This window comes from Podarcis gaigeae (genome assembly GCF_964106915.1).
Source record: "Podarcis gaigeae genome assembly, chromosome: 12".
In the NCBI taxonomy this organism is placed as follows: domain Eukaryota; kingdom Metazoa; phylum Chordata; class Lepidosauria; order Squamata; family Lacertidae; genus Podarcis; species Podarcis gaigeae.
The window spans coordinates 22,721,111-22,746,634 of record NC_139688.1 but is presented as its reverse complement, the minus strand read 5'-3'; the positions used below and the strand labels follow the sequence as shown (position 1 = coordinate 22,746,634).

At 43.9% G+C, this 25,524-nt stretch overlaps 1 protein-coding gene and 1 long non-coding RNA gene across 2 annotated transcripts in view; one reads left to right on the top strand and one right to left on the bottom strand.

Moving 5' to 3' along the window:
• LOC310828003 (uncharacterized protein C10orf67 homolog, mitochondrial) overlaps positions 1 to 24,712 on the bottom strand; it is a 47,133-nt gene extending 22,421 nt beyond the window's left edge. Inside the window, exons 1-8 of the mRNA XM_083704950.1 lie at positions 24,451 to 24,712; positions 21,488 to 21,608; positions 20,214 to 20,357; positions 18,716 to 18,790; positions 16,696 to 16,845; positions 6,516 to 6,657; positions 4,609 to 4,667; positions 2,849 to 2,920 (exon numbers count right to left, since the gene is read on the bottom strand). Coding sequence (XP_083561076.1) covers positions 2,849 to 2,920; positions 4,609 to 4,667; positions 6,516 to 6,657; positions 16,696 to 16,845; positions 18,716 to 18,790; positions 20,214 to 20,357; positions 21,488 to 21,608; positions 24,451 to 24,620 — 933 coding nt within the window. The 5' untranslated portion in view covers positions 24,621 to 24,712. The remainder of the gene's footprint in view (positions 1 to 2,848; positions 2,921 to 4,608; positions 4,668 to 6,515; positions 6,658 to 16,695; positions 16,846 to 18,715; positions 18,791 to 20,213; positions 20,358 to 21,487; positions 21,609 to 24,450) is intronic.
• Positions 15,308 to 25,524, top strand: part of LOC310828105 — a 60,926-nt gene continuing 50,709 nt past the window's right edge. Inside the window, exon 1 of the long non-coding RNA XR_014556674.1 lies at positions 15,308 to 15,632. This is a non-coding gene — a long non-coding RNA (uncharacterized lncRNA). The remainder of the gene's footprint in view (positions 15,633 to 25,524) is intronic.

Sequence of the window (25,524 nt, the reverse complement as noted above, 5' to 3'; positions counted from 1 at the left end):
TGCTACCGAAGAAAAGGCTTCAGTAATACAGTTCCAGATGTTGATATATACATTCAGCTTGTAGGCTATGCAGATACACACACACACCAATATAAATTCTGTTGCTTCAGCAATTCAAGATGTAACGCAGACTTCGACTCACTGAGTGACATGCCTTAATCATTTATATAGTTAGCACTGGGCCATTGTCATAGCAACTGGCTTGGCTGACCTTGCACCTGTTGGCTTATCTCATGAATGGGTGATTTGTGCTCATGAATAACAGAGTCCAGTCAACAGAGTCCAGGTTCAGCTATAACGCTAAGCCAAACCACAGTAGCAGGGCAGCAGCAGGACTGGGGGAGGAGCACATCGGATGCCACCTTTGATCTGGGAACCTGGCTGAGAACATAAGAAGAGCCTGCTGGATCAGACTGGAGACCCATCTAGTCCAGCACCCTTTTCTCATAGCAGCCAACCAGAGAACTATGGGAAGCGAGAGCTGAGCACAACAGAATTCTTCCCTCCAGCAACTGGCATTCAGAAGCACACTGACACTGGAGGAAGAACACATTTGTCAGGGATAGTAACCATTCATAGCCATATCCCCTATCAGTTCGTATAATCTCAGAGATCTTTGGATGAAGGGTGGTATAACAAACAAACAAACAAACAAACAAACCTCATATAAAGCCCTCCAAGATGGTGGCCGCCACTGCCTCTTACGGGAGCACAATCCATGGTGTAACTAGGCAATATGTAAATAAGTTCTTTCTTTTGTTTGTCCTGACTGTTCCAACATTCAGCTCCACATTGCACATTGCTCATTCATGCTAAGCCCTGGTTTGGCCAAGTGTTATGTGCAAACTATTTACAAGCAGCAGTTCATTTAGGTAATTCTAGGCTCTTTAGATGGCACCGTGCGTTACATCGCTCACATCCAAATGTGGTAATGCAGCAAGCCACTTTTCGGTGTGGAGGTCCTCCTGCGCATTCTGCTGAGTGGGGTCTCAAACTTCTGCACTTAAGTCCTGCCCAGGTGGCGCCATAGCTCTCCAGAGGACCAGGTTAGATATAAAACAGATTGGAACACAATCTCTCCCTTTGCTATGCCCAGAGGCAATGACTCCCCATCCTTGAGGGAAGAGGACATGGATTCAGAGGCCTCATCTTAGATGAGGAAAAGGATTTGCCCTCTGAACCAACCTTTGATTGTCTTGCCTCCTCAGCATTGGAGGTGTCCACAATGACACTGTCTCTTTGGCCAAAAGAGATTTCATAGCTCTCCCCAGAGGCCGTAGTAGAACTCTGGTCCCCTCCATGCCACAGGTGTCAATGGCTTCTAAAAGAGTTGGGTGCTGAGAAGAAGCTGCAGTCCTGTTTAAAACTCAGTCTAGGTTCACTGGTGTCTGGAGCGACGCTCAAGCCTGCCTTGCCTAAGCCTAGGAGCCACTTGGAGCTATCCATGGTGCTGCCTACCTTGCTTATTTGACTTTTGGACTTTGTCATCTCAGTTGCTTGACTTTGCTTGCTGCGTCTCTTCTCTACTTTGTCTGACCTTGCTTTGCTGGAACCTGGCCTTAGCTTGTCCAGACTTTGATCATGGATCCTGAACTGGTACTACTGACACGTGATGTGGTGTCTCTGGACTCTGTGCCTACTACATAGCCCCATTTGGGGTAGAACTTTGTTCCCTGGCTGGGACTACTGGGATAGAATACCCTTGGACACTCAGATATCACAATGAGACTCCATATGTACATTAATGATGAATGTAATTATGTATTTCACATTTAAATACCAACTTGAACCCCTCACTCATATTTTAAAGGAGAAGATAAAAAATGCAGAATATGTCACAATGTGATTTTCTGAAGATTGTTGTTGTTGTTTAGTCGTTTAGTCGTGTCCGACTCTTCGTGACCCATGGACCAGAGCATGCCAGACAGTCCTGTCTTCCACTGCCTCCCGCAGTTTGGTCAGACTCATGTTTGTAGCTTCGAGAACACCGTCCAACCATCTCGTCCTCTGTCGTCTCCTTCTCCTTGTGCCCTCCATCTTTCCCAACATCAGGGTCTTTTCCAAGGAGTCTTCTCTTCTCATGAGGTGGCCAAAGTATTGGCTTCACGATCTCAGCTTCACAATCTGTCCTTCCAGTGAGCACTCAGGGCTGATTTCCTGAGGAATGGATACGTTTGATCTTCTTGCAGTCCATGGGACTCTCAAGAGTCTCCTCCAGCACCATAATTCAAAAGCATTAATTCTTCGGCGATCAGCCTTCTTTATGGTCCAGCTCTCACTTCCATACATCACTACTGGGAAAACCATGGCTTTAACTATACGGACCTTTGTTGGCAAGGGACATCACCTTGCCAACTGAAGATTAGGGTACTGTAATTAAATCTGGCATGCACACTCAGAGTAGAATTCTAATTTCCAAGTTCAAACTCTAGTGCCACCCTTGGACTTGTCTTCAAGAGCTGAAGAAAGACGCACAATAAACAGTTAAGGGATTGTAATCTGATACTCATGTACATATTCAGAACGGAACATGTACATATTCAGAACGGAATTTTAAACTTCAGGATCACACACCACCTCTGCTCCCATTTTTAAGGTGGCTGAGAAAGCTGGGAAGCACATTTTGTTATATAATAATGCCAATAAGCTTGAGAGGTCACAATGGAGCTTGACCTAAATTTATGAATGAATTCTCCATTTCACGTTGGGACACCAGCTCAATCCTTCCAGACATTTTACTGGGAAGGGAAAGATGAGGAAAAATGCACAAGGGGCTATAATGCAATATCTGAACAAGACCCAGCAAACATGATGTTTAGTAGCTTGATATTTTTGTCTATGAACTTACCAGAGCTTTAGCTAGAACTCTCTGCTTCTCCCTGTCAAGTTCCAGTTTTATGATTTCTTGAGCGTTCTGAAGCTAAAATGTAAAACATGACTGTGAGGTTTCAGATTATAAGAGGGTACCACTGTGAGCTGCATCCAAAGAGCTCCTCTAGACTGGTGTCCCGTCCCATCCCCTGCCACAGGTGTATTCAATAATAGCGCATTAGAGATGGATTCATACTGTATCACCCACATGTCATCATTCTGCTTTATTATTTTTGTGATGCTTCCCCAATGTTACCACATTATAGCCATCTGGAGGAGCACAAGAAAATGAGGACAAAACAATTACCTTGTAACATTTGTGGTTTAAAAGTTACAGGATTTCAGCAGGAATCTATGGGACATGCACTGATAGGAAACTAAGCAGCATGTCCATCCCCAAAACTTTTGCAGGAGCAGACAATATTGAAAGTGGGATCACATATACTGTCATGAGCACAAATAATAATGAAGGACATGGGGTGGGGGTGGAGCTTATTTTATTTTATATTTGATTTATATACTGCCATTTATCAAAAGAACCCATGACGGTGTACAACATTAAAAACACATTTTATGGAGAATAATAATGAAAACATAAACAAAGCATAATAATAGACAGCATAATATTGAAATAGTCATACTAACAGTCCCCCCGCCACACAGTGTTAACAGACCATAGATTATTTGATGGCCAAAGGCCTGGGTAACAGGAATGTTTTTGCCTGGTGCCTGAAGACATGTAATGATGGCCTCTTTGGGGAGACTATTCCACAGATGGAGGGGCCATCACAAAACAGGCCCGTTCTCGTGTTGCCACCCTCTGAACCTCTCAAGGAGAGGGGATGTAGAGAAGAGCCTTGGATGACAAGAGCAGGGTCCAGGTTGGTTAATATGGGTAGAGCCAGTCCTTAAGGTACTGAGTTCCTGAGCTGCGTAAGGCTTTATAACTCAACATGCTTTTGTAGACCCACCAAAATCAAAGTGTTGTCTAAGATTAGTAAACCTTCATGTTGGAAATAGTCAAGCAGCCAGTGTAACTGGTACAGCAGCGAAAGGAAGCCCATGGGAAAGGGGAAATCTCTGTCTTCCGCAAAGTTCCCTACAAGCGAATGCAGCCCTATGGCTCAAAAAGGTTCCCCACCCTCTGCGTTCTCCCCACTCTATAGGCCCAGCTAGTATCAACATTTTGTAAGTTCTGAGACTACACAGGTGCTTGTCAGGCCCTTTGAGGGACTTTAAAACATTATTTTTCATTTGATTTACAAACTGCATTCCTATGAAGTTTTTAAAAACCACCCTGTTATTTTGTGGTGGAGCCATTTCACTTTCACAACAGACACTCAGCAGCCTGAATTTGCTGTTGGACAGAATGATATTAGACATGTCAAATCCACATTTTTCACACTGTCTCTGCTAACTGCAGGTACTGCACTGAAATTTCACAAGCTTGTTCCCTTGCACACCTGACCCAGGTAACTTCCAGCTTTGGGACTCTGAGATTTCCCAGTTCAAGCCCCTCAATAGCTGCATCTTTTAAAAGGAAGAACACCAGCTTGTTTGATCTCCGAACAATAAGGGGGCTAATCTAAAACATAGCTCAAAAGCTGGGGCAGGAGGATGGCCAGCCTTTGAACAGCCTTTCGGCTATATGGGGGCGAATGACTCCCAGGCTCTTGCATCTTTCTATGAGTTAATCCATCACTGTCAACAAAATAAATAAATAAAGGAATACAGTACCTTCTCGATTGTCTTGATATCGTTTTGCCTTTTGTCCTGCATATGTTTTATTTCAGACTCTGAAAGAAGCAGGAAAAAAAGGGGTGGTGGGATAAAGCAGACCATGAAATTACATGGCTATTTAAAGAGATTCATATTGTGCACTACAGGTCAGTCTGTGAGCCCACTGGAATGCAGGGTGGATGGAGGCAGTAGCAGACCGGTGACCTTCACAACTGCCCTTGACATTCGCAGCCTTTCTCCCTGCTGTTCAGCTGGCTGGCCAGAGAAGCGAGAGGGAGAAATAAGTTCAAGAGCCAAGTGTGTCTGAACGCCCATTGCTTTTCATTAATACTAGCCTTGCCCATCCTTGCTGTTAGTCACAGCTAATACAAAGTGCTTTAGCAGGTGGTTCTTTATTGCTCAGACCAAGGTTCTGAGCATTGGGCAGCGTTGGGGGTGGGGTGGGGAGAAGACACCATAATGTGAGGTGATGAAATTACATCAGTATAATCAGTGCTTTTTTCTGGGGAGATGCAGGGGTACGCATATCCCTAAACATTTTGTGAATCTTTGTACTTTTGTCCATTTAGTGTCTCAGTTTGATCTATAAAATGGTGATTTTCTTGAGTCAAAATGAAAGTACCCCTAAACATTTTTTAAGGAAAAAAAAGCACTGAGTATAATTCTGGCTTCATGCTTTATTCTTGTCCAACAGCACTGATGCTTTTATCCCCCTTAATTCCATTAACGCTGTTGTAATGACTTCATTTGTATTGTTAGGATGGATGTTTTTACATATATATATATATATATATACATATATATATATATATATATATATGCACTTTACCACCGTAAAGCATGCTAGCTGCATTGGGAGCCCCTAGAACAGGGGTAGGCAACCTAAGGCCCGGAAGCTAGATGCGGCCCAGTCACCTTCTCAATCTGGCCCGCGGATGGTCCTGGAATCAGCATGTTTTTACATGAGTAGAATGTGTGCTTTTATTTAAAATGCATCTCTGGGTTATTTGTGGGGCGTAGGAATTTGTTCATTTTTTCCCTTTCAAAATATAGTCTGGCCCACCACATGGTCTGAGGGACAGTGGACCGGCCCACGGCTGGAAAAAGTTGTTGACCCCTGCCCTAGAAGACCAGAAGGCAATATATTTTATTTTTTATAGAAAAGGTTAAAAAAAACACCTTCTATACCCAGACATTTCTGAATTTCCAGCATGCAACAATAAAAAGCATGTTAGCACTTGCGTATTTATATTCTGATGGGTTTTTTAAATACTCAAGCGGAATATAAATTTTATGAAATAAAAAAGAAATATGCACACATTTTAAGATGTCATAAATTCAAGCCTTTTCTAAAAGAGGAATTGGTAAAACATATAACTAATTAAGGCTCTGGGACATCAGCTCTGCCTTGAAATAACTAGCAAAACATAGCATATCACCCCGCAGCAGACGTATTGTAATGTCTATTATACACCTCACTAAAATGGATTTCTTATTATACTTCATCGTCAGATGGGTACTACATAGGAGCAGGTATGAGCTATTGGTTTATTAGAAGAATAGGTATTTGTTAAAATGAAGACTTTGGAGAAAATTCTTTCACAGTATTGTACAACATAATCATTTGGAACTGTAAATATAAGAAGTCTCAACATTTGTGTAAATAACAAACCTTTCTCTCCCTCCGCCCCCATTGGTAAATACAAGGAAAACATACACTGAAACAAGGTTACTTTCTACTACTTCTGAAAGTGTTCAAGACTACCTCAAATTACAGAGAAAATGGGGGAAAAACAATAATTATCACGCTATGCTTATTGGCTCAATTTAGGCTCCGAATAATTTCCATAAAATTTCAATAAAATAAAATAAGATCAGTTTCTTGTTCTATAAGGAAAGTTTACCTAAATTAGTCATTTCTTTCACTTTGAGTTTTATAACTTCTTGAAGGCGTTTAAGCTTGTCAAGCAGGATATCGTTTTCTCCTTTCAACTCTGAGTTTGCTTGCTGAAGCAACTCTTTTTCAATCATTAAATCATGTACGACCTGAAAGATTAAGAAGCCGCCTGTTCTCAAAACCGTGAGGCGTAAGAGGAAAAACACCACCACAAACACACCATGTAAATATGCCGCCGGGCGGGGGGGTGGGGGCACACACAGTAATTATACAATGCAAGCGATCATATCGTTTTTCTGAATCCTGTCATATTAGTTATAATATGAATGGGAGGGGGAACTAAGGGGACTAAATAGAACTTTCCGGAAGAAAGGCTGCGGAACCCTACATACAAAGACTGTAACACATGGGGACACGTTATTGACAGGAATAATGCATATCATACTGTTTGTTTGCCCTCATCATTCAGGCCAATTTATTGTGGGGCCTGCATCCAGGAAGGCAGCTGGGGCCTATCCACCCACACTTCTCTCTGTGCTTATGAAGTGCTGTCCGTAACTAGGCAGGCAAGAGAAGCCATGGGCAGGCAACTCCAGGGGGTTGCAAAGTGCGCGGCTAAGGAGAAAGGGGGGGGGGGATTGTCGCTTTTGTGCCGTTTCTCGGTGACAGCACTGCCATTGCCATGAGGAGCACATCAGACGTCAAATCGGTGAAATTTCCAGGCTGGGAGCCACATGGAGTCCATCAGGCAGCCTGATACCAACACAGTTGGTTTTTCTGCTTCATGCCGGAGCCACCCAGAGGCAATTCATATTCTGAACATTAAGATAACTTTGCATGCACGTCACACATAGGCCGTCCAAGGGTTTCCTTTTTTTTTTTTTTTTAATGCCATTGAAGACTCTGGTTTAAATCTCCATGCGAACAGTGATAACCTTGTAGGAAAGTTCCAGGACAGCACGCAACAAAAGACTTTAAAGTTATACTTTTGGTAAAGCAAACTCATTTACATTTTTATTATGCATGCCCTTTGTTAAAATCTTGCCACGTTCATTATGGAAAGGACTTCGTATGCATCCAAGCTTATTGGGAGAGCCACCCTTTCTTCTTGTCTGCTTCAAAGCTATTTAACACATTTGCATAGATTGTCAAATGGCTGTCGAGATTTTTACTGCCGCATATTTCTTTTCAACAAGATGGAAAAAAGCTCTCAGAAGAAAGTTGAAACGCGACTTTGCAATGGCCACTAGAACATCATGTGGATTTCTGATATCCTTATCGGAAAAAAGGCCCAAAGCTAGTTAACACGATGGCTAGTAATTATTTAAAGGAAACATGTCTTTTTGATTAGTTTTCGAAAGCAGGTTTCCCCTTTTAAGATCATCTGAAGATATAGAAGAAAACTAGCAGACAATGCCTGGAACATATTTATACCGAAATGTGATTTATCTTCATGGTTTCCAAGCCTGCCCCCCTCCATTCTAAGTGCCTTGAGTGCTGGGCTGGGACCAGAGAGATCTGGGTTCAAATATCTACTCTGTCATGAACCCCACTGGGTGACTTTAGACTTAGTCACCCTCTCTCAGCCAAATCTACCCCACAGGGTTGTTGTGAGATAAAACAGGAGATGCTTCTTTACAGAAGGGTGCCATTTTTAAAATGTAATAATTTCTATCGTTTTCCAACCTTTGTGTTTGCTATAAGTACAATTCATAGCCCAGTTCAGAGCTAAGGGGAAATGCCCCCCATCTGTTCTATTTAGGGCAGAAAAACTGTGGTGTGGGTGGGAAGAAATGTTGCTGAATATTTCTGAAGGGAGAGGTGAATTTTCCCCAATTGTTTTTCTCGGATAATTATATTCTGAAATGTCTTGCCTCACTACATGTTGAATTAAACCGAGTTGGCATCGGTACATGAAGAAAACAGTGAGCTAAGAGAGAGGGAGAGTTAGAAAGAGGAGGGCCTAAGCCAATCCCATCCTTCAAATAAGGCTAAAATATTATTAAACAATATTCAAACTTGGGACGCAAATACTCGATGAAACGCATCTTTTGACATGGATATTCCTGGACCTTAAGACTGGCACCTGAGTATGTTCTTCAGGTGGCCTCTTACATGGGAATTTTGGAAGGTGGCAACAATGGAGAAGGCCATTTCAGTTGTCCCTCATGTAGGGAATGCTGTCCCATGCAAGGCCTGCCAGATGCTGACATTAATATTACTTTAGGGCCAGGACTTTCATCTTTTCCCAGGGAATTTGCTGAAATATGATGAGCTGATTCTTATGGGCTCATATATTAGTGATGCTTCTGAGCCTCTGGCGATATTTTTGCAATACATTTTGAGAATGGACCTTAAAAAAAATTGTTGTGATGTTTAACTATTGATGACAGCTATGTAGTAAATCACCTGCATTTTTAAAAACTGCCCTGTATAATCTGAATTCATAACAGCAGCAGCAGCAACAACAACAACATCCTCTGCCATCAACAGAAGAGGTTTACCTCAGAACAGAAGAGGGGGAATGAACATTCCAGCCACAGGACAAGTATCTGTGGCAAACTCTCTGAACCAAACTTTGCAAATTATTGCAAGAGGTGCACTAAATGGTGATCAGTGGGAGAGCTGTGTTTTTCAGCAACAAAGTATTGACATTTGAACGCTAGGAAAAAATGATCAACATGCAACAGCAACTCTGTCCCCAGGAAACATATTCCTTCTGCACATTTTCTTGGTATTTCCCCCTGCTCTCGGTTTCTTCTGCCATCTCAGGACATTAAAAAAAAAAAGTAATGATGTACAACAGCTGTGTGTTTGTTGCACTATTATACAGAGAGCATCCACAGAGGCCCTTCACTTACTCTTCACTACTAAAAAGTCCCAATTCCTTTGTTTCTTTGTCCTCCTTTGTGCCTGGTTGGTGTTCATGTTAGCTAGCTAGATTGCGAGCCCTTGAGGATTTGGGGAGGGAGGACTCTTTTTCATTAAAACTGCTACTGTCCACCCTCTCTCCACTAGATAAAATTCTTGCAGCTTGATCTCTTGGGGGGGAGAGGGGAACTTCAGTTGGTTGGCTGCAGATGCCCTAAGTTGGTGGAGCAGAACCACCTCCCTGTTTGCTTGTTGTGCTGGATCAGGTAAAACATGCATTCAACAGGCACTCATTGTGTATGAAGGGAAAGGCCTGGCTGTGCTCAAGTCACAGATTTTGGCCTGCCCGCCCCTTCCATGTGTGTATTGCATGAAATGGCTCCATCTGCCAGGGACTGGGCAGGTGAGGAGGACTGGTGGAGGAACCCCGGAACCTTCCAGAGAGGAGGAAGGGGCAGAGAGTATAGACCTAGACTTGTGGTTTGAGACAGGTCACACAGAAGAAGAAGAAGAAGAAGAAGAAGAAGAAGAAGAAGAAGAAGAAGAAGAAGAAGAAAGAAGTTGGGAAATAATGAGTGATGAAAAACAGGAGCAAGGTGGCATTGAACAGAGGCACGAGTCAGCCGTGTTAGAATCTGTGCAGCAGCCAAGTGACACACTGTCTCTGATAGTTTACCAGATCCTCTTCCTCTCCGAGAAGCAGACGTTTTATGCCATGGGTAGGCAAACTAAGGCCTGGGAGCCAGATCTGGCCCAATCACCTTCTAAATCCAGCCCGTGGACAGTCCGGGAATGTGTAGAATGTGTCCTTTTATTTAAAATGCATCTCTGGGTTATTTGTGGGGCATAGAAATTCGTTCATTCCTCCCTCCAAAAAATATAGTCTGGCTCCCCCCACAAGGTCTGAGGGACAGTGGACCGGCCCCCTGCTGAAAAAGTTTGCTGACCCTGTTCTGTGCGAATCACTGAACAGAGAGTCCAAAGGAAGTTTGCACTCAGTACCTGCTGTTAGCAGCAGGAAGAGTCTGATTGATAGGAATTAACGACCAGAGGGGGGTGGAGCTTTGCTATGAGGAACATGGGCTCTAGAGTAAGGTCTCTTTCTGTGTCTTCTTGAGATCCCGTAGAAATAAAAGAACCGAAAAGCTCTCTCTTTCTCTGCATCTGATTTCCTGGGGGGCGAGCCAGCAGCCGTTGGCAGCACCCTGACACCATCGGAGTAAAGGCAAGCCGGATGGTGTTCACCAGCTCCACCTCACAGACCTACCTGTCCCCCTGATCCATCACCCCTGGCCTCTATGCCTTGAAGGAAGGTCTGCATGGTTTACTACCTGTACTTGTGAGAGTTCCTCTATGCAGTCGGAAGCCCTGTGCAACCAGGAGTGTTCACAAGATGCGTCAAAGGATGAATGGGGTCACATCTGGCAACCAAGCTCCCCCCCCCCACCTACCCCTGGCTATGCATGCAGCACATGTAAGATGGGAACCTTCATGCAGCCAAGGTATGCACCAGAGATTAACCATGCAGGAAGGAACTGGTTGGAGCTGGAAGAAGGGACACAACTTTGGGGGCAGGCCCGGTGGTAGGGCCCCACTTCCCTATACTTATGCAAAGCCCCATCACAAAATCTTAAGCTTGCTTACAATCTAGCGGTGCAACTTTGCCACCAAGCTGAGGCTGGCCTCAAGATTCAAGTGCAGGTGAAAGTGGGTGGCTGTCCCTTGCACTCGGACTTGTGCTCTGTGCAGCCACCCACTTTTCAAAGAGTCTGGTTTATTTGATTAATCAATTAATTTTATTGCTATCCCTGGTGTCAGGGTGGCTACTGGCTGCCTGCCCAGTAAAGCAGAGAGACGGGGAAAAGCGAGCTTTTCAGTTCCTTTTTATTGTTAGAATTACCAGGGCAAAATTCCATCCACACCGTTCATTATCTGACGTTGCCTCGAGTGAAGCTCCACCTCCTCTTCTCTGCACTTCCTATTCCTCAGACTCCTCCTACCTCCTACGGTGGCTGTTAAGTGCCACCAACCTTTGAGCCCTCTTCTCTGCTATTTTCAACTTGGTTTTTGGGGAGCGAACAGGTTCTGGGATACAGTGGTACCTTGGGTTAAGAACTTAATTCGTTCTGGAGGTCTGTTCTTAACCTGAAACTGTTCTTAACCTGAGGTACCACTTTAGCTAATGGGGCCTCCTGCTGCCGCTGCGCAATTTCAGTTCTCATCCTGAAGCAATGTTCTTAACCCGAGGTACTATTTCTGGGTTAGCAGAGTCTGTAACCTGAAGCATCTGTAACCCGAGGTACCACTGTACTCTCAAGTGACAGTGTGTCAGTCAGCTGCTGCTCAGGCTCTGCCTGTTCTACGCTACTTGGTTCCTGCTCCTCGTATTCCATTATTTCCCAACATCTTCCCTCTTCTTCTCCTAGGGTGTGATCTGTGCCCTCCAGATCTATACTATCTGCTCCCTCCTCCTCTCTGGAAGGCCCCTGGGGAGGTGGTCTCCACCATTCCTCTTCATCTGCCCAGTCCCTGACATATGGGGATTCCTACTCATCCCCTCAAATAATTTCCCAGGGCGGCTCACATGTCTGTGTCAGCCACAAGGTGTTTCTATCAGAACACAACTGGGTGTCAAATGCTGGCTCAGAATGCTGCTGTGTCTGGTACATTTTGTCATTATGATCAGCTCAGACCATGGAATGGTTTACAGTTCTCTCCCATGTTGTGAAGTGGCTGTATTGACTTAACTGGTTGCAAACCAGAACTGAACAAGTTGAATAATTTGTAGGAGAATCTGAGTAAGTTAGGTTAAAATACAAACACACTTGCTTAGAAGGAAGTGCTACTGAACAAAATGGTGCCTTCCATAGTTCCAGTTACAGATAGGTAGCCGTGTTGGTCTGCCATAGTCAAAACAAAACAAAATTCCTTCCAGTAGCACCTTAAAGACCAACTAAGTCAGTTCTTGGTATGAGCTTCTTGGTGTATCTGAAGAAGTGTGCATGCACACGAAAGCTCATACCAAGAACTGACTTAGTTGGTCTTTAAGGTGCTACTGGAAGGATTTTTTTTTTGTTTTGAACAAAATGGGACTAACTCCAAGTAAAATATGTTTAGGGTTGGGATGTGAAGTAGGATATACATATATTGCTGTACTCAGAGTTTTGCTGTCGAGTTAATCCTATTGAAATCAAAGGGACTGTTTCAAGGTTATATTTTTATCTTCATCATCTGTATGCTACCCAAGTTCTCTGGGCACAGATAATAAAACACAGTTTACAATAAAAAGTCACCATCATCATCGCCACAACCACCACCACCACCATCTGTATACTGTCCAACTCTGGATGGTACTGTATACTATCCATTTGTGTAAATTCTCTGGGCATTTACACAAAATAAAAAAGCTCAAAGCAAAAAAAAAAAAAAAAATGATCATGTAAGTACAGGAGTAGGTGATGATCACAGCGATCAAGCACTTGACAACCATTCAGGTTTATGGGAATCAGGGGCCAAAATGCAGAGATGTGAGAAGTCATCCATTATATTAATCTGCAGCTGTTCTTCTTTAAAAATAATTACAATTAATTAGGAAGCAGCATCAATTATTGAAACTAAAATTGGTATATAACCCTCCAAAAGCACATGGGCTCATAACAGGCAATTTAAAGTGAGTCCCTACCATTGTCCCCCCCCCCCCACCATTGGTATAAGCCATGGGTTTCAGAAAACTGTTCTTACTTAGTTGCTTCATTGGACTTGACACAATTCCTTTTTGTTTTATTTAACTCCCCAAAATATTTCCCCAAACCCTCTAGGATTTCTCCAGTTAAGGATCTGCCAGAGGGTGTTAATAAACATCACAGAGTACAAAGAAACGATTAGTCAAAAGTCCCCTGAGACATCGTTCCACTCTATGTGGTTACACAGTAAATCCACGGTTTCAAAGGATCTTTTAAAGAACTGTTTCAGGACTTAAGAGGCTTAAAAGGCTAGCTCCTTAGCTGTGGCAGAACTCACGCATCAACAGCTCACTGTGCTGTGAGCCACAAGGATCATAACTGAAATTAATTTTATCTTGTTATCTTACTGCCTTGAATTCCGCTGCATATTACTTTGGGGGCCCTTGGGCTAAAAAGAGGCATATAGATTATTATTGCTACTACTAGCGTGAGACACTTAATCTCAGGGTTGTGGGTTCAAGCCCCACGTTGGGCAAAAGATTCCTGTGTTGCAGGGGGTTGGACTGGATGACCCTTGTGGTCCCTTCCAACTCTACAATTCTATGATTCAACTATATAGCAAAATTGATCCCCCTCTCTACAGCAGTGCTCCCCCCCCCATCTGCTACAGAGTGAGAGTATATGGGGGCAGTGGTGGGAGGAGAGGAAGGGGATATCAATAATAATAACAGTAATAACAGTAATAATAATAATAATAATACTGATAACAGTGCTTGTCACCAGCACCATCATAATTAACAACAGCAACTATTTGTAATCTATTATTTACACAGATTGAAAAAAAATGTTTTACAATCAAATGCGGTCTGTTTGTAAGAGACAGTTCTCTAAAATCTAGTTGTGCTGTAGCTTCAGTTTTGTGGGCTTTGCATGGTGAATCTATAGCTCTAGCGCCACCATCTGTCATAAATAAGAACTGTAAATAAAACAATTAGCCATGCTGCAGCAAGGACACTATCAAAATGAGCAAAGGGAGGGTTTTCTGCAGCATTCTGCAGCTATTTGTCACAGAAGGAAGGCTTTGTGGTGAGGCTCTCCTTACCATCTGCCCACAGCAACAGTTCTTTTTTGCTTAGAACAGAGGTCGGCAACCTAAGGCCCATGGACCACAAGCAGCCCATGGGGGTCGTTTAACAGGCCCACGAGCCGACCCTGAACTGAGCCGCCCATTTGGTGAGTCCCTGTGCGCTGAGCTAAACTTGCTTCTGCAGTGCTGGAAAGGTAAACCTTGCCAACCTGGCTTAGAAGATAGATGCAAAATATGAATGTACATCATTTTGGAGGCTTCAAAGCTTTATCACCCTATGTAGTTTCTGAGTTGCTAATTTCATGCTGCAATTTACCCACTGCAAAACTATGTTATAAGACAGTGATTAAAAACTTTCTCTTTAAACCCCAGTATGACTTGTGGAGTTCTTTGATGGAATATAGGGTACATTTGCTATTTAATCATCTATCGTTTAGAAACAGGACTGAGACCCAATTCACCATGCAGACAACCCAGTCCAAAGACATTCCATAATGGAGTATCATCAGTATAACATAAGAACAGACTATGCAATGCTCTCCCTGTAGCAACTCACAATCCTAGAGGGAAATACATTTGCCTTTCTACACTAACAATGTTTAACAGCTACTCCTATTTATTTTTATTTTATTTATTTCATACAATTTATACACTGCTTGATTATTTTTTAAAACACAACAACCTCAAAGCGGTTTACAAAAAGATAAAACAATAAAATCAAGAAAAACCTGCAACCATACTTTGAAACATACAAAAGTTGAAATACTAAGATTAAAATTACCTTAACTTTCTAAGCATCTGGGTAGGCTAGTCTCAACAAAGAGGTTTTTAGCAGGTGCCGAAAGGAGTTCAGCAGAGGCTTGGTCTCAATAGGCAGGGAGTTCCATGGCAGTCAAAAATCTCAGGGCCCCCCTCACACTGAACTAAGAAAGCTCGATTGTAATTTTATTTCAAGATCAAATCAATATTATTTTGATCCATTGTTGTGGGGCCCTTAGAAGGTGTAGTACTCTGCCTATTTGGTGTAGTACTCTGGTGTAGTACTCTGCCTATTTGGTAATCCAGCACCAGGAGCTGCCTGTAGAATGTATCATTCACTGTAGCAGTCAAATACAACATTTCCTGTTTCCTAGAGTGGACACGCAGGGGAATGTTGCTCCAGACAGGGAGGACTTCCTCTCAAACCTGCTCTGGAGCCTCCTCCCCCTGTGTGTGACCAGGTAGATGGGCATGGCCCTAGCAGACCCTATAAAAGGGCCAGTCAAGCAGCCATCTTCCTATTTTAACTCTTTTTTGCCTTCTTCCCATTTCACCTTTCAGACTCCTCTGCCGGCTCTTAGCCAGCAGCACATGGCTCATCCTTACAGAGGATGGAAGCCACAAGATAGATAGTGTGAGGCCTACCTCCGACTTCTTTTCTCTACAACTGTAACTATGACTACAAGATTAAAGCCTGCCTTCAGGACAATACTGTGAACTGAATGTAAGTAAACTTTATCATTACTTTTAAAAGAAGGCTGTTGTGTCATCCTTGTTTTTAAGAGGGCCCGTACGGGCAGGGGTACCTTTACCTTTTTAAAGGGGAAATTTACCAGGAACAAGCCAGACTGGATTGCTCAATTCAAACGATTCTAACAAATCCATCAACTTGCTTCCAGCACTGTGCAAGGGAATGTGCTCTGTTACCAGCTCACTAGCGTGAGTGAGGAAGGATAATATTGAATCAATATATCCTCTCCTACTATCCACAACATTCCCACACTGCCACACTAAATGACTGAGCCCTTAAAAATGTGGAACGGGTATTATGTGGTCCCTGTTGTAGTGCCAATTCCGCCCATCAGTGGTTGAGTGGGCACACGTGGGTAAATTGGTCCCAAGTTGTTAAGGGCTTTACAGTGGTACCTCGGGTTAAGTACTTAATTTGTTCCGGAGGTCCGTTCTTAACCTGAAACTGTTCTTAACCTGAAGCAACACTTTTGCTAATGGGGCCTCTTGTTATCTCTGCACGATTTCTGTTCTCATCCTGAAGCAAAGTTCTTAACCTGAGGTACTATTTCTGGGTTAGCAGGGTCTGTAACCTGAAGCGTATGTAACCCGAAGCGTATGTAACCTGAGGTACCGCTGTATATACAAAGAATATCTTGAACGTGGCCCGGTAGTAAATCAACCAGTGCAGATCTCTGAGCACAAATGTTATATACTGACAAGGCCTCACTTCTGTCAGCAATTGTACTGCAGCATTCTGCATTGAGTGCAGCTTCCTATGGGGATCTGAATGGGTGTCCTGAGGCAGACTGATATGACAAGGACCTGGGAGACCAGGGTTCAAATCCCCACTTGGCCATGAAGCTCACTGGGTGACTTGGTGCCATTAAGTCTAATTTACCTTACGGGGTTGCAATGGGGATTAAATGAGGAGGGGGAAACCCGGTAAGCCACTTTGACCTCCTTGGAGGAAAAGGTGAGATATAAATGCAACAAACAATAACAACAGTGTTTGGAAGCCCACATCCATGTGCTAAAGGCTTTGGAAAACCACCTACCTTTTCAGGGGACATTTGTTTAAGCCTCGTTACCTCTGCCTCCAAATTTTCAATTGTAGCAGCCTGCTCCTCAAGCTTGCCCCTCAGTATCTGTAACTTTGAAAGTACGGTTTCTCCACCTTCTTCGGATGGGTCAAGTAAGAAATATTTCTGCCAAGGAAAGAGGAGCATTAATGAGAGACACAAAGCACTTGATCGCAGTCAGAAGGCACAGCAGCAACAGCTGGATTGGTTTTTGTAACACTAAATCATGCCTGACTTTGGCTACATCCTCACCCTAGGTTTAGAGCACTATGGTGCCACTTTAAACAGCCATGGCTTCCCCCAAAGAATCCTGGGAGCTGTAGTTTAGGGTGCTGAGCATTCTCAGTAGGCCGTTCCACAATTCCCCTCCCAGAGCTACGATTCCCAGATTCTTCACACACAGCTTTGGGAATGGCAGTTTTGGGAGGAGAACAGGGGAATGGACACCATAGTCTACCTGGGCACACAGTGTATGCCAGCTACCTACAAAAGCTAACTTCTTGCTTTCTTTCAGTAGTTAGGGGTAACAGAGGAAGGGTGTGGGGGAAGGGAGGGATGTGTCTGTTTTTTTTTAAAAAAATAATATTTATTAATTTTCACAACTAACAAAAGACAAAAAAGAAAGCAACAACACACACGGAAAAAAGAAGGAAAAGAAATAGACATATACAAAACACAAAAGGTGTGACTTCCCCATACCTCCCTTACACTGCATCCTTGTTTTGCAATTTTTTAGCAACCCTTTGGTCCTTTTTTCTATTTGTATCTCTCTCCAATTTCTTAATATTATTATTTACAGCTGTAATTCTCTGTTTCTTACCCCCTGACATCTTAACAGTCCACAATCTTACAACAGTTTTTAAGATATAATTTAAATTTTTTCCAGTCCTCCTCCACTGTCTCTTTCCTCTGGTCGCGGATTCTGCCGGTCATCTCCGCCAGTCCCATAAATTCAGTCACCTTCATCTGCCATTCTTCCAGAGTGGGTAGTTCTTGCGTCTTCCAATACTTTGCCAGAAGAATTCTTGCCGCTGTAGTTGCATACATAAAAAATGTCCTATCCTTTTTTGGTACCAGTTGGCCAACCATGCCCAGGAGAAAGGCCTCCGGCTTCTTTGAAAAGGTCCACTTAAGGACTTTCTTAAGTTCATTATAGATCATTTCCCAGTAGGCCTTAATCCTTGGGCAGGTCCACCAAAGATGGTAAAAGGTTCCTTCAGACTCATTACATTTCCAGCATTTGTTATTGGGCAAGTGATAGATTTTTGCAAGCTTGACTGGTGTCATGTACCACCTATAGATCATTTTCATTATGTTCTCTTTTAAGGCACTACATGCCGTAAATTTTATACCAGTGGTCCATAACTGCTCCCAGTCAGCAAACATAATGTCATAACCAATATCCTGTGCCCATTTAATCATAGCTGATTTAACCGTTTCTTCCTGTGTATTCCATTTCAGCAGCAAGTTATACATTCTAGACAGATTCTTAGTATTGGGTTCTAACAATTCTGTTTCTAACTTCGACGGGAGGGATGTGTCTGGACGGATAGTTCAGTTGATAGAGCATGAGACTCTCAGGGTCGTGGGTTCGAGCCCCAGGTGGGGCAAAAGATTCCTGCATTGCAGGGGGTTGGATTAGATGATCTATTTGGTCCAACTCTACAACTATATGACCAGCTATGATCAGATGGGTGAAAGGGATAGGTGGGGAGCACCTGCATTCCAGTACCAGTAGCTGCCTCTGCTATTTACGAACAGCTCAGCCGGGAGCAGGGGTGAATCCCAAAGCCTGCACAAGGATACCACATCTGCTTGTATGACGTTTGCACCTGATCCTAAGAACTGCTCTTTTTGTGCCCTGTCTCACGGGGCCAGGTTTTTAGCTGGTGCATTCCAACTCTGAATTCCTTAACCAAGCAAACCAGGGTGTGCTGCACCCTGCGCTGTGTCAGATAAATAAAATATACACAGTAGCAATAATTCAAAAACTCACCGTATAGTTTGTTTTGAGAATTGCAAGTGCATCGCATAGTTGTTGCTGGTAGCTATATCGCATTTTCTCCTCTTTCTGTAATTGAAGGGCGAGATTTAACTTTTTGCGGATTATCGAAACGGTAAAAGGCAAAGCCCGTAAGGAAATGCTTCAAAGTCCACTGTTGGGCAGTGCCTTTCTTAGGATGTTTTGGTTGGTCCCAATAAAAAAGGTGCTGCCCAACTGTAAATTTCAAAATAAAAAAGACGTATTCAAGCTAGTGTGGCACAGTGGCTAGAGTGTCAGACTAGGGCATGTAGATCAGGGTTCAAATTACTGCTCAGCCATGGAGCTCACTGGGTGATCACTACCTCTCAGCCTTAACCTACCTCTCAGGGTTGTTGTGGGGCTTAAATGGGGGGAGGGACTGTGTACACCACCTTGAGCTCCTTGGAGAAAAAGGTGAGACAGAAATGCAACAAGGAGAGAATGTGGAAGGAAGGAAGGAAGGAAGGAAGGAAGGAAGGAAGGAAGGAAAGAAAACAATTCCATCATTATTTTTGCTCTTTGGAGCAAAGGTACAATCCTCAGGTGTGTTTTTGCCTCTTCCAACACCTTTAGCCCTTGCTACACCCAAGCACACAAGTTCTGGAGAAAGGTTGTGACTGGTACAGTAGAAGCAGTTACAATGGATTGCCTTTAGGTGGAGCCACAAGCCCACAGCATCCTGTTCTCTGGTCAGGGAGGGACCAGGCGGCAGTTCTGTCCAGTCCTCTGCTGTGTCAGCATTGACTGCACATGAACCCTGCAGATATCAGACCGTGCCCAGGGCTTGCCAGGGCTCAGCTGCCTGCGCTGGCTCTGCTGGGGCTCAGCACAATCAATCCCTGGATCATATCCGTAGTGTATATCCCACTGTTCTGAATGCAATTGGAACATTGCAGAATAATGGTGCAGAGCCACCTTATGGACACTAATCTGAGACTACGCCTTATGGAACTCAGCTCATGCTTATTTTTGATTAAGCAGTGAACAGCGGATTGTGCTGACAATTGCTGTAACACATGCCCAAACTGAAAGGCTGATTTTTTAAAAAACAAAAACATATAAACATAATCACTTGTTTTAAAAAGAGAGGAAAGGAAAAGGAAGGGAGACCCTTTCAACAATCTCTCTCTCACCACCCTGCCAACAACAAAAAAGAGCTCCAGTTTGGGGCTGGTTCTTAGGCTGAGTTCTATAGTGCTTTATAGCACAGTGAGGGAATTACAGGGTAAACCACTTAATGTGCTTTCTGTATTGCACTGCTAACTGCCAGCATATGATATTCTCTCTCTCTCTCTCTCTCTCTCTCTCTCTCTCTCTCTCTCTCACACACACACACACACACACACACACACACACACACTGCTTTAACCAAATAGCAAACAAACACAAAACCTTCACATAGATTACGCATTGATGCTTTACACTTCAGCACTTGGATGCTTAAAGCGGAATGAGGAAAGTTGCCCTGTACCTGCTTGTAAAAGTCATCAATGTATTTTAGCCTGTCATTTATGGCTAGCCAGAGCTTGGTTGCCTCTTCTTGTATTCTTTCCTCATACTGTGCTTTAAGGATCTTTCGGTACATAGCAAAATCATTGTAGAGCCTGTCTGTGAACTGAAAATACAAAAGGATTAATGGCACGCTCATTCAGAACGATTTATTATGTGGCTGTTGAACAGAACGGAGCTACCAAACAAGCTGTTTCAGCACACTAAATGAACAGCACCACACACAGACTGTGCCAGTCTGTGTGTGATCTCAATGAAGTTGGCCTGGGAAGGGGCATCTTAACCCAATACAGCCATACCCAGACACCTGCCATAATTGCATACCTGTTTCAGTGGGTTAGTTTGGACAGAGCAGCGAAAACCAGGGATAGGGAGCCTGGGGCACCCTGATATTGTTGGACTACAACTCCCATCAATCCCAGGCAGCATGGCTGACGGTCAGGGATGATGTGAACTGTAGTCCTGCAACACCTGGAGGAGACCAGAGGTTTCTCACACCTGTGCTAAGCTACAGCTCAGCATTACAAGTTTTAAAGCTTAGCACTACAAGGATGAGCCTAGCTTCCCCATGGCTTGCACACACATGCCTCATAAACAGTTTGATCTCACTTTCCTCCTGCATATGCTATCTACACTTGATAATAGTGGCAATAAGGACTTTGACAATGAAAGGAATGGGGGGAAAAGCCAAGATTTCTGAAGCAAGAATGAATGCATATGTTAAATTAGAATGGTTAAAAATGGCTGTTGTTGGCACAAAATAAGAACTAGCTACTCTTTGTAAATAGCTAAAGGTAAAGGTAAAGGGACTCCTGACACTTAAGTCCAGTTGCGAATGACTTTGGGGTTGCGCCGCTCATCTGTCTTTACAACCCGAGGGAGCTGACGTTTGTCCGCTTCCACAGTTTTTCCAGGTCATGTGGCCAGCATGACTAAGCCGCTTTTGGCGAAGCCAGAGCAGCGCACGAAAACAGCGTTTACCTTCCCTGCCGGAGCAGTACCTATTAATCTACTTGCACTGGTGTGCTTTTGAACTGCTAGGTTGGCAGGAGCTGGGACAGAGCAACGGGAGCTCACCTTGGTGCGGGGCCTCGAACCACCGACCTTCTGATCGGCAAGTCCAAGCAGCACAGTGGTTTAAACCACAGTGCCACCCGCCTCCCATGTAAACAGGTACAGTGCCACATATGTATTCCAGCAAAGCTCTGCATGAGAGATGGGCAGAAAACAGCTTACCTGTAATAATGATCTTGTCGTTTCTATAAAGACCTTTATATCTCCTATTTCACTTTTATCTGTTTGAGTAGCATGATCTGAGATCCCAAAACCTATTTTCAGGTTATCTGAAATCGTGTGCCTATGGAATTTTTTGTTGAAATACAGTTAGTTGAAACAGCAAATATGTTATATCGAACAAATGTGAAGCTTAAAGTAGCAATAATCTGCTAAACTATCCATTAAGCTTTTAAGTTATTGATTCGTTCAGGTGTTTTACTCAATGTGTAAAAGCAATGCAAGAGAGGGGACAGGCATGTGAAGCTCCGTTCCGCTCCCTATTGTTCATGAGCTGGAGGGTGAACTTCTGAAGCAGAAGTCTATAAAAATTTTGCACAGCAGCAAGGAAGTAGATACAGGAAAGTCTTTCTTCCTCTCTCATAACACCAGAACTCATGGACATCCAATGAACCTGAAGGTGGAAGATTCAGGATAAAAGAATGTACTTCTTCACAAAGCATAGTTAACATATGGAACTCACTGCCACAGGAGGCAATGATGGCCACCAACCTACATGCTTCTGAATACCAGTTGCTAGAAACTGTAAAAGCGGGGAGTTCTCTGATGTTCAGATGCAGATTGCAGGCTTCCCACAGACATCTGGTTGGCCGTTGTGAAAACAGGATGCGGCACTAGATAGGCCATTGGCCTGATCCAGCAGTCTCTTCTCCTTTACTTGTGGAAGCTGCCTGCACAATGTAGAGCATAGATCAGGGTCTTAAATTGTGCGGGGATCCTCCACAAAGTACAGAAAGCTCCCTGCTTCAGAGTTTTCCCTCTAAATTTTGGGGAGCAAGAAAGTGACACTCCCAAAGAGGGTCTATATATGTTCCCCAATAATGAATAATTCTAGAAGGAAATCCCATCACTCATACAGTTACTGGGTTCACTTTTATCCCACACCCGCTTTCAAAGCAGCTTGCATAGGGGATTCTAGGCAGTCTCCCATCAAGGCACTGGCCAAGCTAAGCCCTGCTTAGATTTTCAAAATGTTATTTCTCTGGGGAGCACAGATGGATCGCCATTTGGTTACATCTGCCATGTGCACTCTTCAATTGTACTATAGGGGTCCCCCTCCTTCCTTCCCAGGACTTCCACTGTGGCAATGTTTTGGAAGCCCAGATTAACAAGGTGGGTGAAATGACAACACACAAATCTTTGGGAGGTGGCTGCTATTCTAAACATGACTGGATTTTCCAGCAACAGGGAACAGGTGGTCAAGGCAGCTGCTTAGTCTCTTGGCTGTAGAATGAGACTGAGTCAATGTGTACGTCACCCAGGCTAAACTTGGCTCATTTGCAGGGGGAACTCTTAATGCAAAACGGGGACAAATGCCAGTTTGGTTTTTAAAAATAGCCTTCTGCGTTAACATCTCTCAGAACCACTCCCCTGATCGCATTTCTGCAACATGCAAGTGTTCCCTGTTTGTAAGTCTCATCACATCTACAAGTTCTTTAAATAGCAACGCGAGAAAGTTTAACATCCATTTTTAATGGCAAGGATGATAGAGGCATTTGCTGGTTCAGAAAGTGGCTCAGAGATACAATTCAGTTTTAAACCATTCTACACTGGGAGAATAAACTGGAGATGCCAGGAAACTAATTCTGGTGCACAGCATTAATGGGACATAAAGATAAAGGACCCCTGACCATTAGGTCCAGTCATGGCAGACTCTGGGGTTGCGGTGCTCATCTTGCTTTATTGGCCGAGGGAGCTGGCGTACAGCTTCCGGGTCATGTGGCCAGCATGACTAAGCCACTTCTGGCAAACTAGAGCAGCGCACGGAAACGCCGTTTACCTTCCCACCGGAGCGGTACCTATTTATCTACTTGCACTTTGACGTGCTTTCGAACTGCTAGGTGAGCAGGAGCTGGGACTGAGCAACGGGAGCTCACCCCGTCACGGGGATTCGAACCGCCAACCTTCTGGAATTGCACAAGGAAGCATGGAGCTGCCAATTAAATCTGGAGTGTCCATGTAGTCATTCAGTATGACGGGATTTGCAATACATTCTGCTATTTAATTCTTAAATGAGGGATAGCTGGTAGGACAATTCTCTGGTTTCAAGACTCAATGGAAAACAAATGAAGAAATATATGGGAAGCTGCCTCATTCCAGACAGTCCATTTATTTATCATCTAGTTTTTATTTTCTGCCCCTCCTTTAAAAGAGGAACACACGGTGGCTCACAAACATAGAATATGCAGCACAGAATAAAGCTATGCACCTCTCCTCTGGAATGCACCCTCTCTCGGGTAGTTTGAGATAAGACAGTAATGACCTTTAAAGGTCTCTTATAAATTATATTTATCCAGACTTCCTAGACTCTGACTCTTTAATTATTAACTCTCTCTTTTGAACACTGTTCAGTTTCATTTTGGAATATATACTTTTGTTTAATTTTTATCTAGCTTTAAGGAAATTTTATTATTTTTATGTAAATTACTTATTTTTTATTAAGCATTATATATTTCTAATAAATAAATAAAAACAATATTTTTAAAAGTAAAACAAACAATTGAAAAAGTAAAACACAAATTAGCAGCTATGAATAGCCAGCAGCATCTGCTCCAGAGTCAGACCCAATTGGGTCTTATATGTGGTGTATTATATTGTGGTATGGCAGTAACACTGCTGGACTAGGACCTAGGAGACCTGAGTTCAAATCCCCCAGTCAGCCATGAAGCTGACTGACTTGGGGCCAATAATAGTTTCTCAGCCTAGCCTTCCCCACAGGGTTGTTTTGAGGATAGAATGGGGGAGAATAATTTTCACGCCTCCTTGAGCCACTTGGAGAAAATGGCGGTGAGATATAAAGGCAAGCTTTTGAATTCTCCACAGAGCTTCATTGGAAGGAGAAGAGAGGAAGAATGCCTTTGCTTCGATTCCCCCATCGCTCCCTGCAGGCAGCTCTGATGCGTTACCGGTAGTCCAGCTCCAACTCATCAAAGCTGTTATACAGTGTCAGGAGCTCAAGGATGTTGGGGTACATGCTCAGCCTCCGCGTGGATTGCAGGGCCCGTGCACGCTCAGTGGCACCAATGTCCTCTTCTTCAGGGACGAGGACGGTGGGGAGAGATATGGACTGGGCCATCTTTACTCTTCTTTCAGAGCAAGTAACAACGCTGGCCAGGAGCTAATGGTGGGGGTGCCATGGCGACAAGCAGGGCACACTCAAAGGGAGGGGCTGCTGCTCTCCATTCTAGGAAGCAGGAATGATGATTTCCTGCAGAGTTCTTTCCCTCCCCTTCTGCCTACTTTCCCCCTCCATTCATGGAGCCACGAATGGGCATGAAGAATCACCCAGGGGCACCTCTGCCCATCCTCTCAGATTGGAGGGAGCGGGTGGCGCTGTGGTCGAAACCACAGAGCCTAGGGCTTGCCGATCAGATGGTCAGCAGTTCGCAACCCCGCTATGGAGTGAGCTCCCGTTGCTCTGTCCCAGCTTCTACCAACCTAGCAGTTTGAAAGCACACCAGTGCAAGTAGATAAACAGGTGGGAAGTGGGTGGGAAGCTGGGAAGGTAAATGGTGTTTCTGTGCGCTCTGGCACTCGTCTCTGTGTTCCGTTGCGCCAGAAGCGGTTTAGTCATGCTGGCCACATGACCCGGAAAGCTGTCTGTGGACAAATGCCGGCTCCCTCTTTTTGAAGCGAGATGAGTGCCACACTCCATAGTTGAATTCAACTGGACAGAGGTCCTTTAACTTTACCTTACCCTCCCGGATGCAGAGTTAGCCTAACATCACTCCTGTGCCTAAGGCTAAAATGGAGGGTAGGTTTTGAGTCCGCTTCCTTCAGGCTCCATATTGGCTGCCTGGGGTCTGAGTCTGTGCAAGTTGAGAGTCATATCCTCAAACCCTCCCATCTGATTGAGGGAGTGTACTTTGCACGTTTTCAAAGAAACCCTCTTAATCTTTTTATGTTATTGCAGTACCGAACACAGTTTCGGGGCCTACTCAAGCCTGTACAGTGGTACCTCGGGTTACATACGCTTCAGC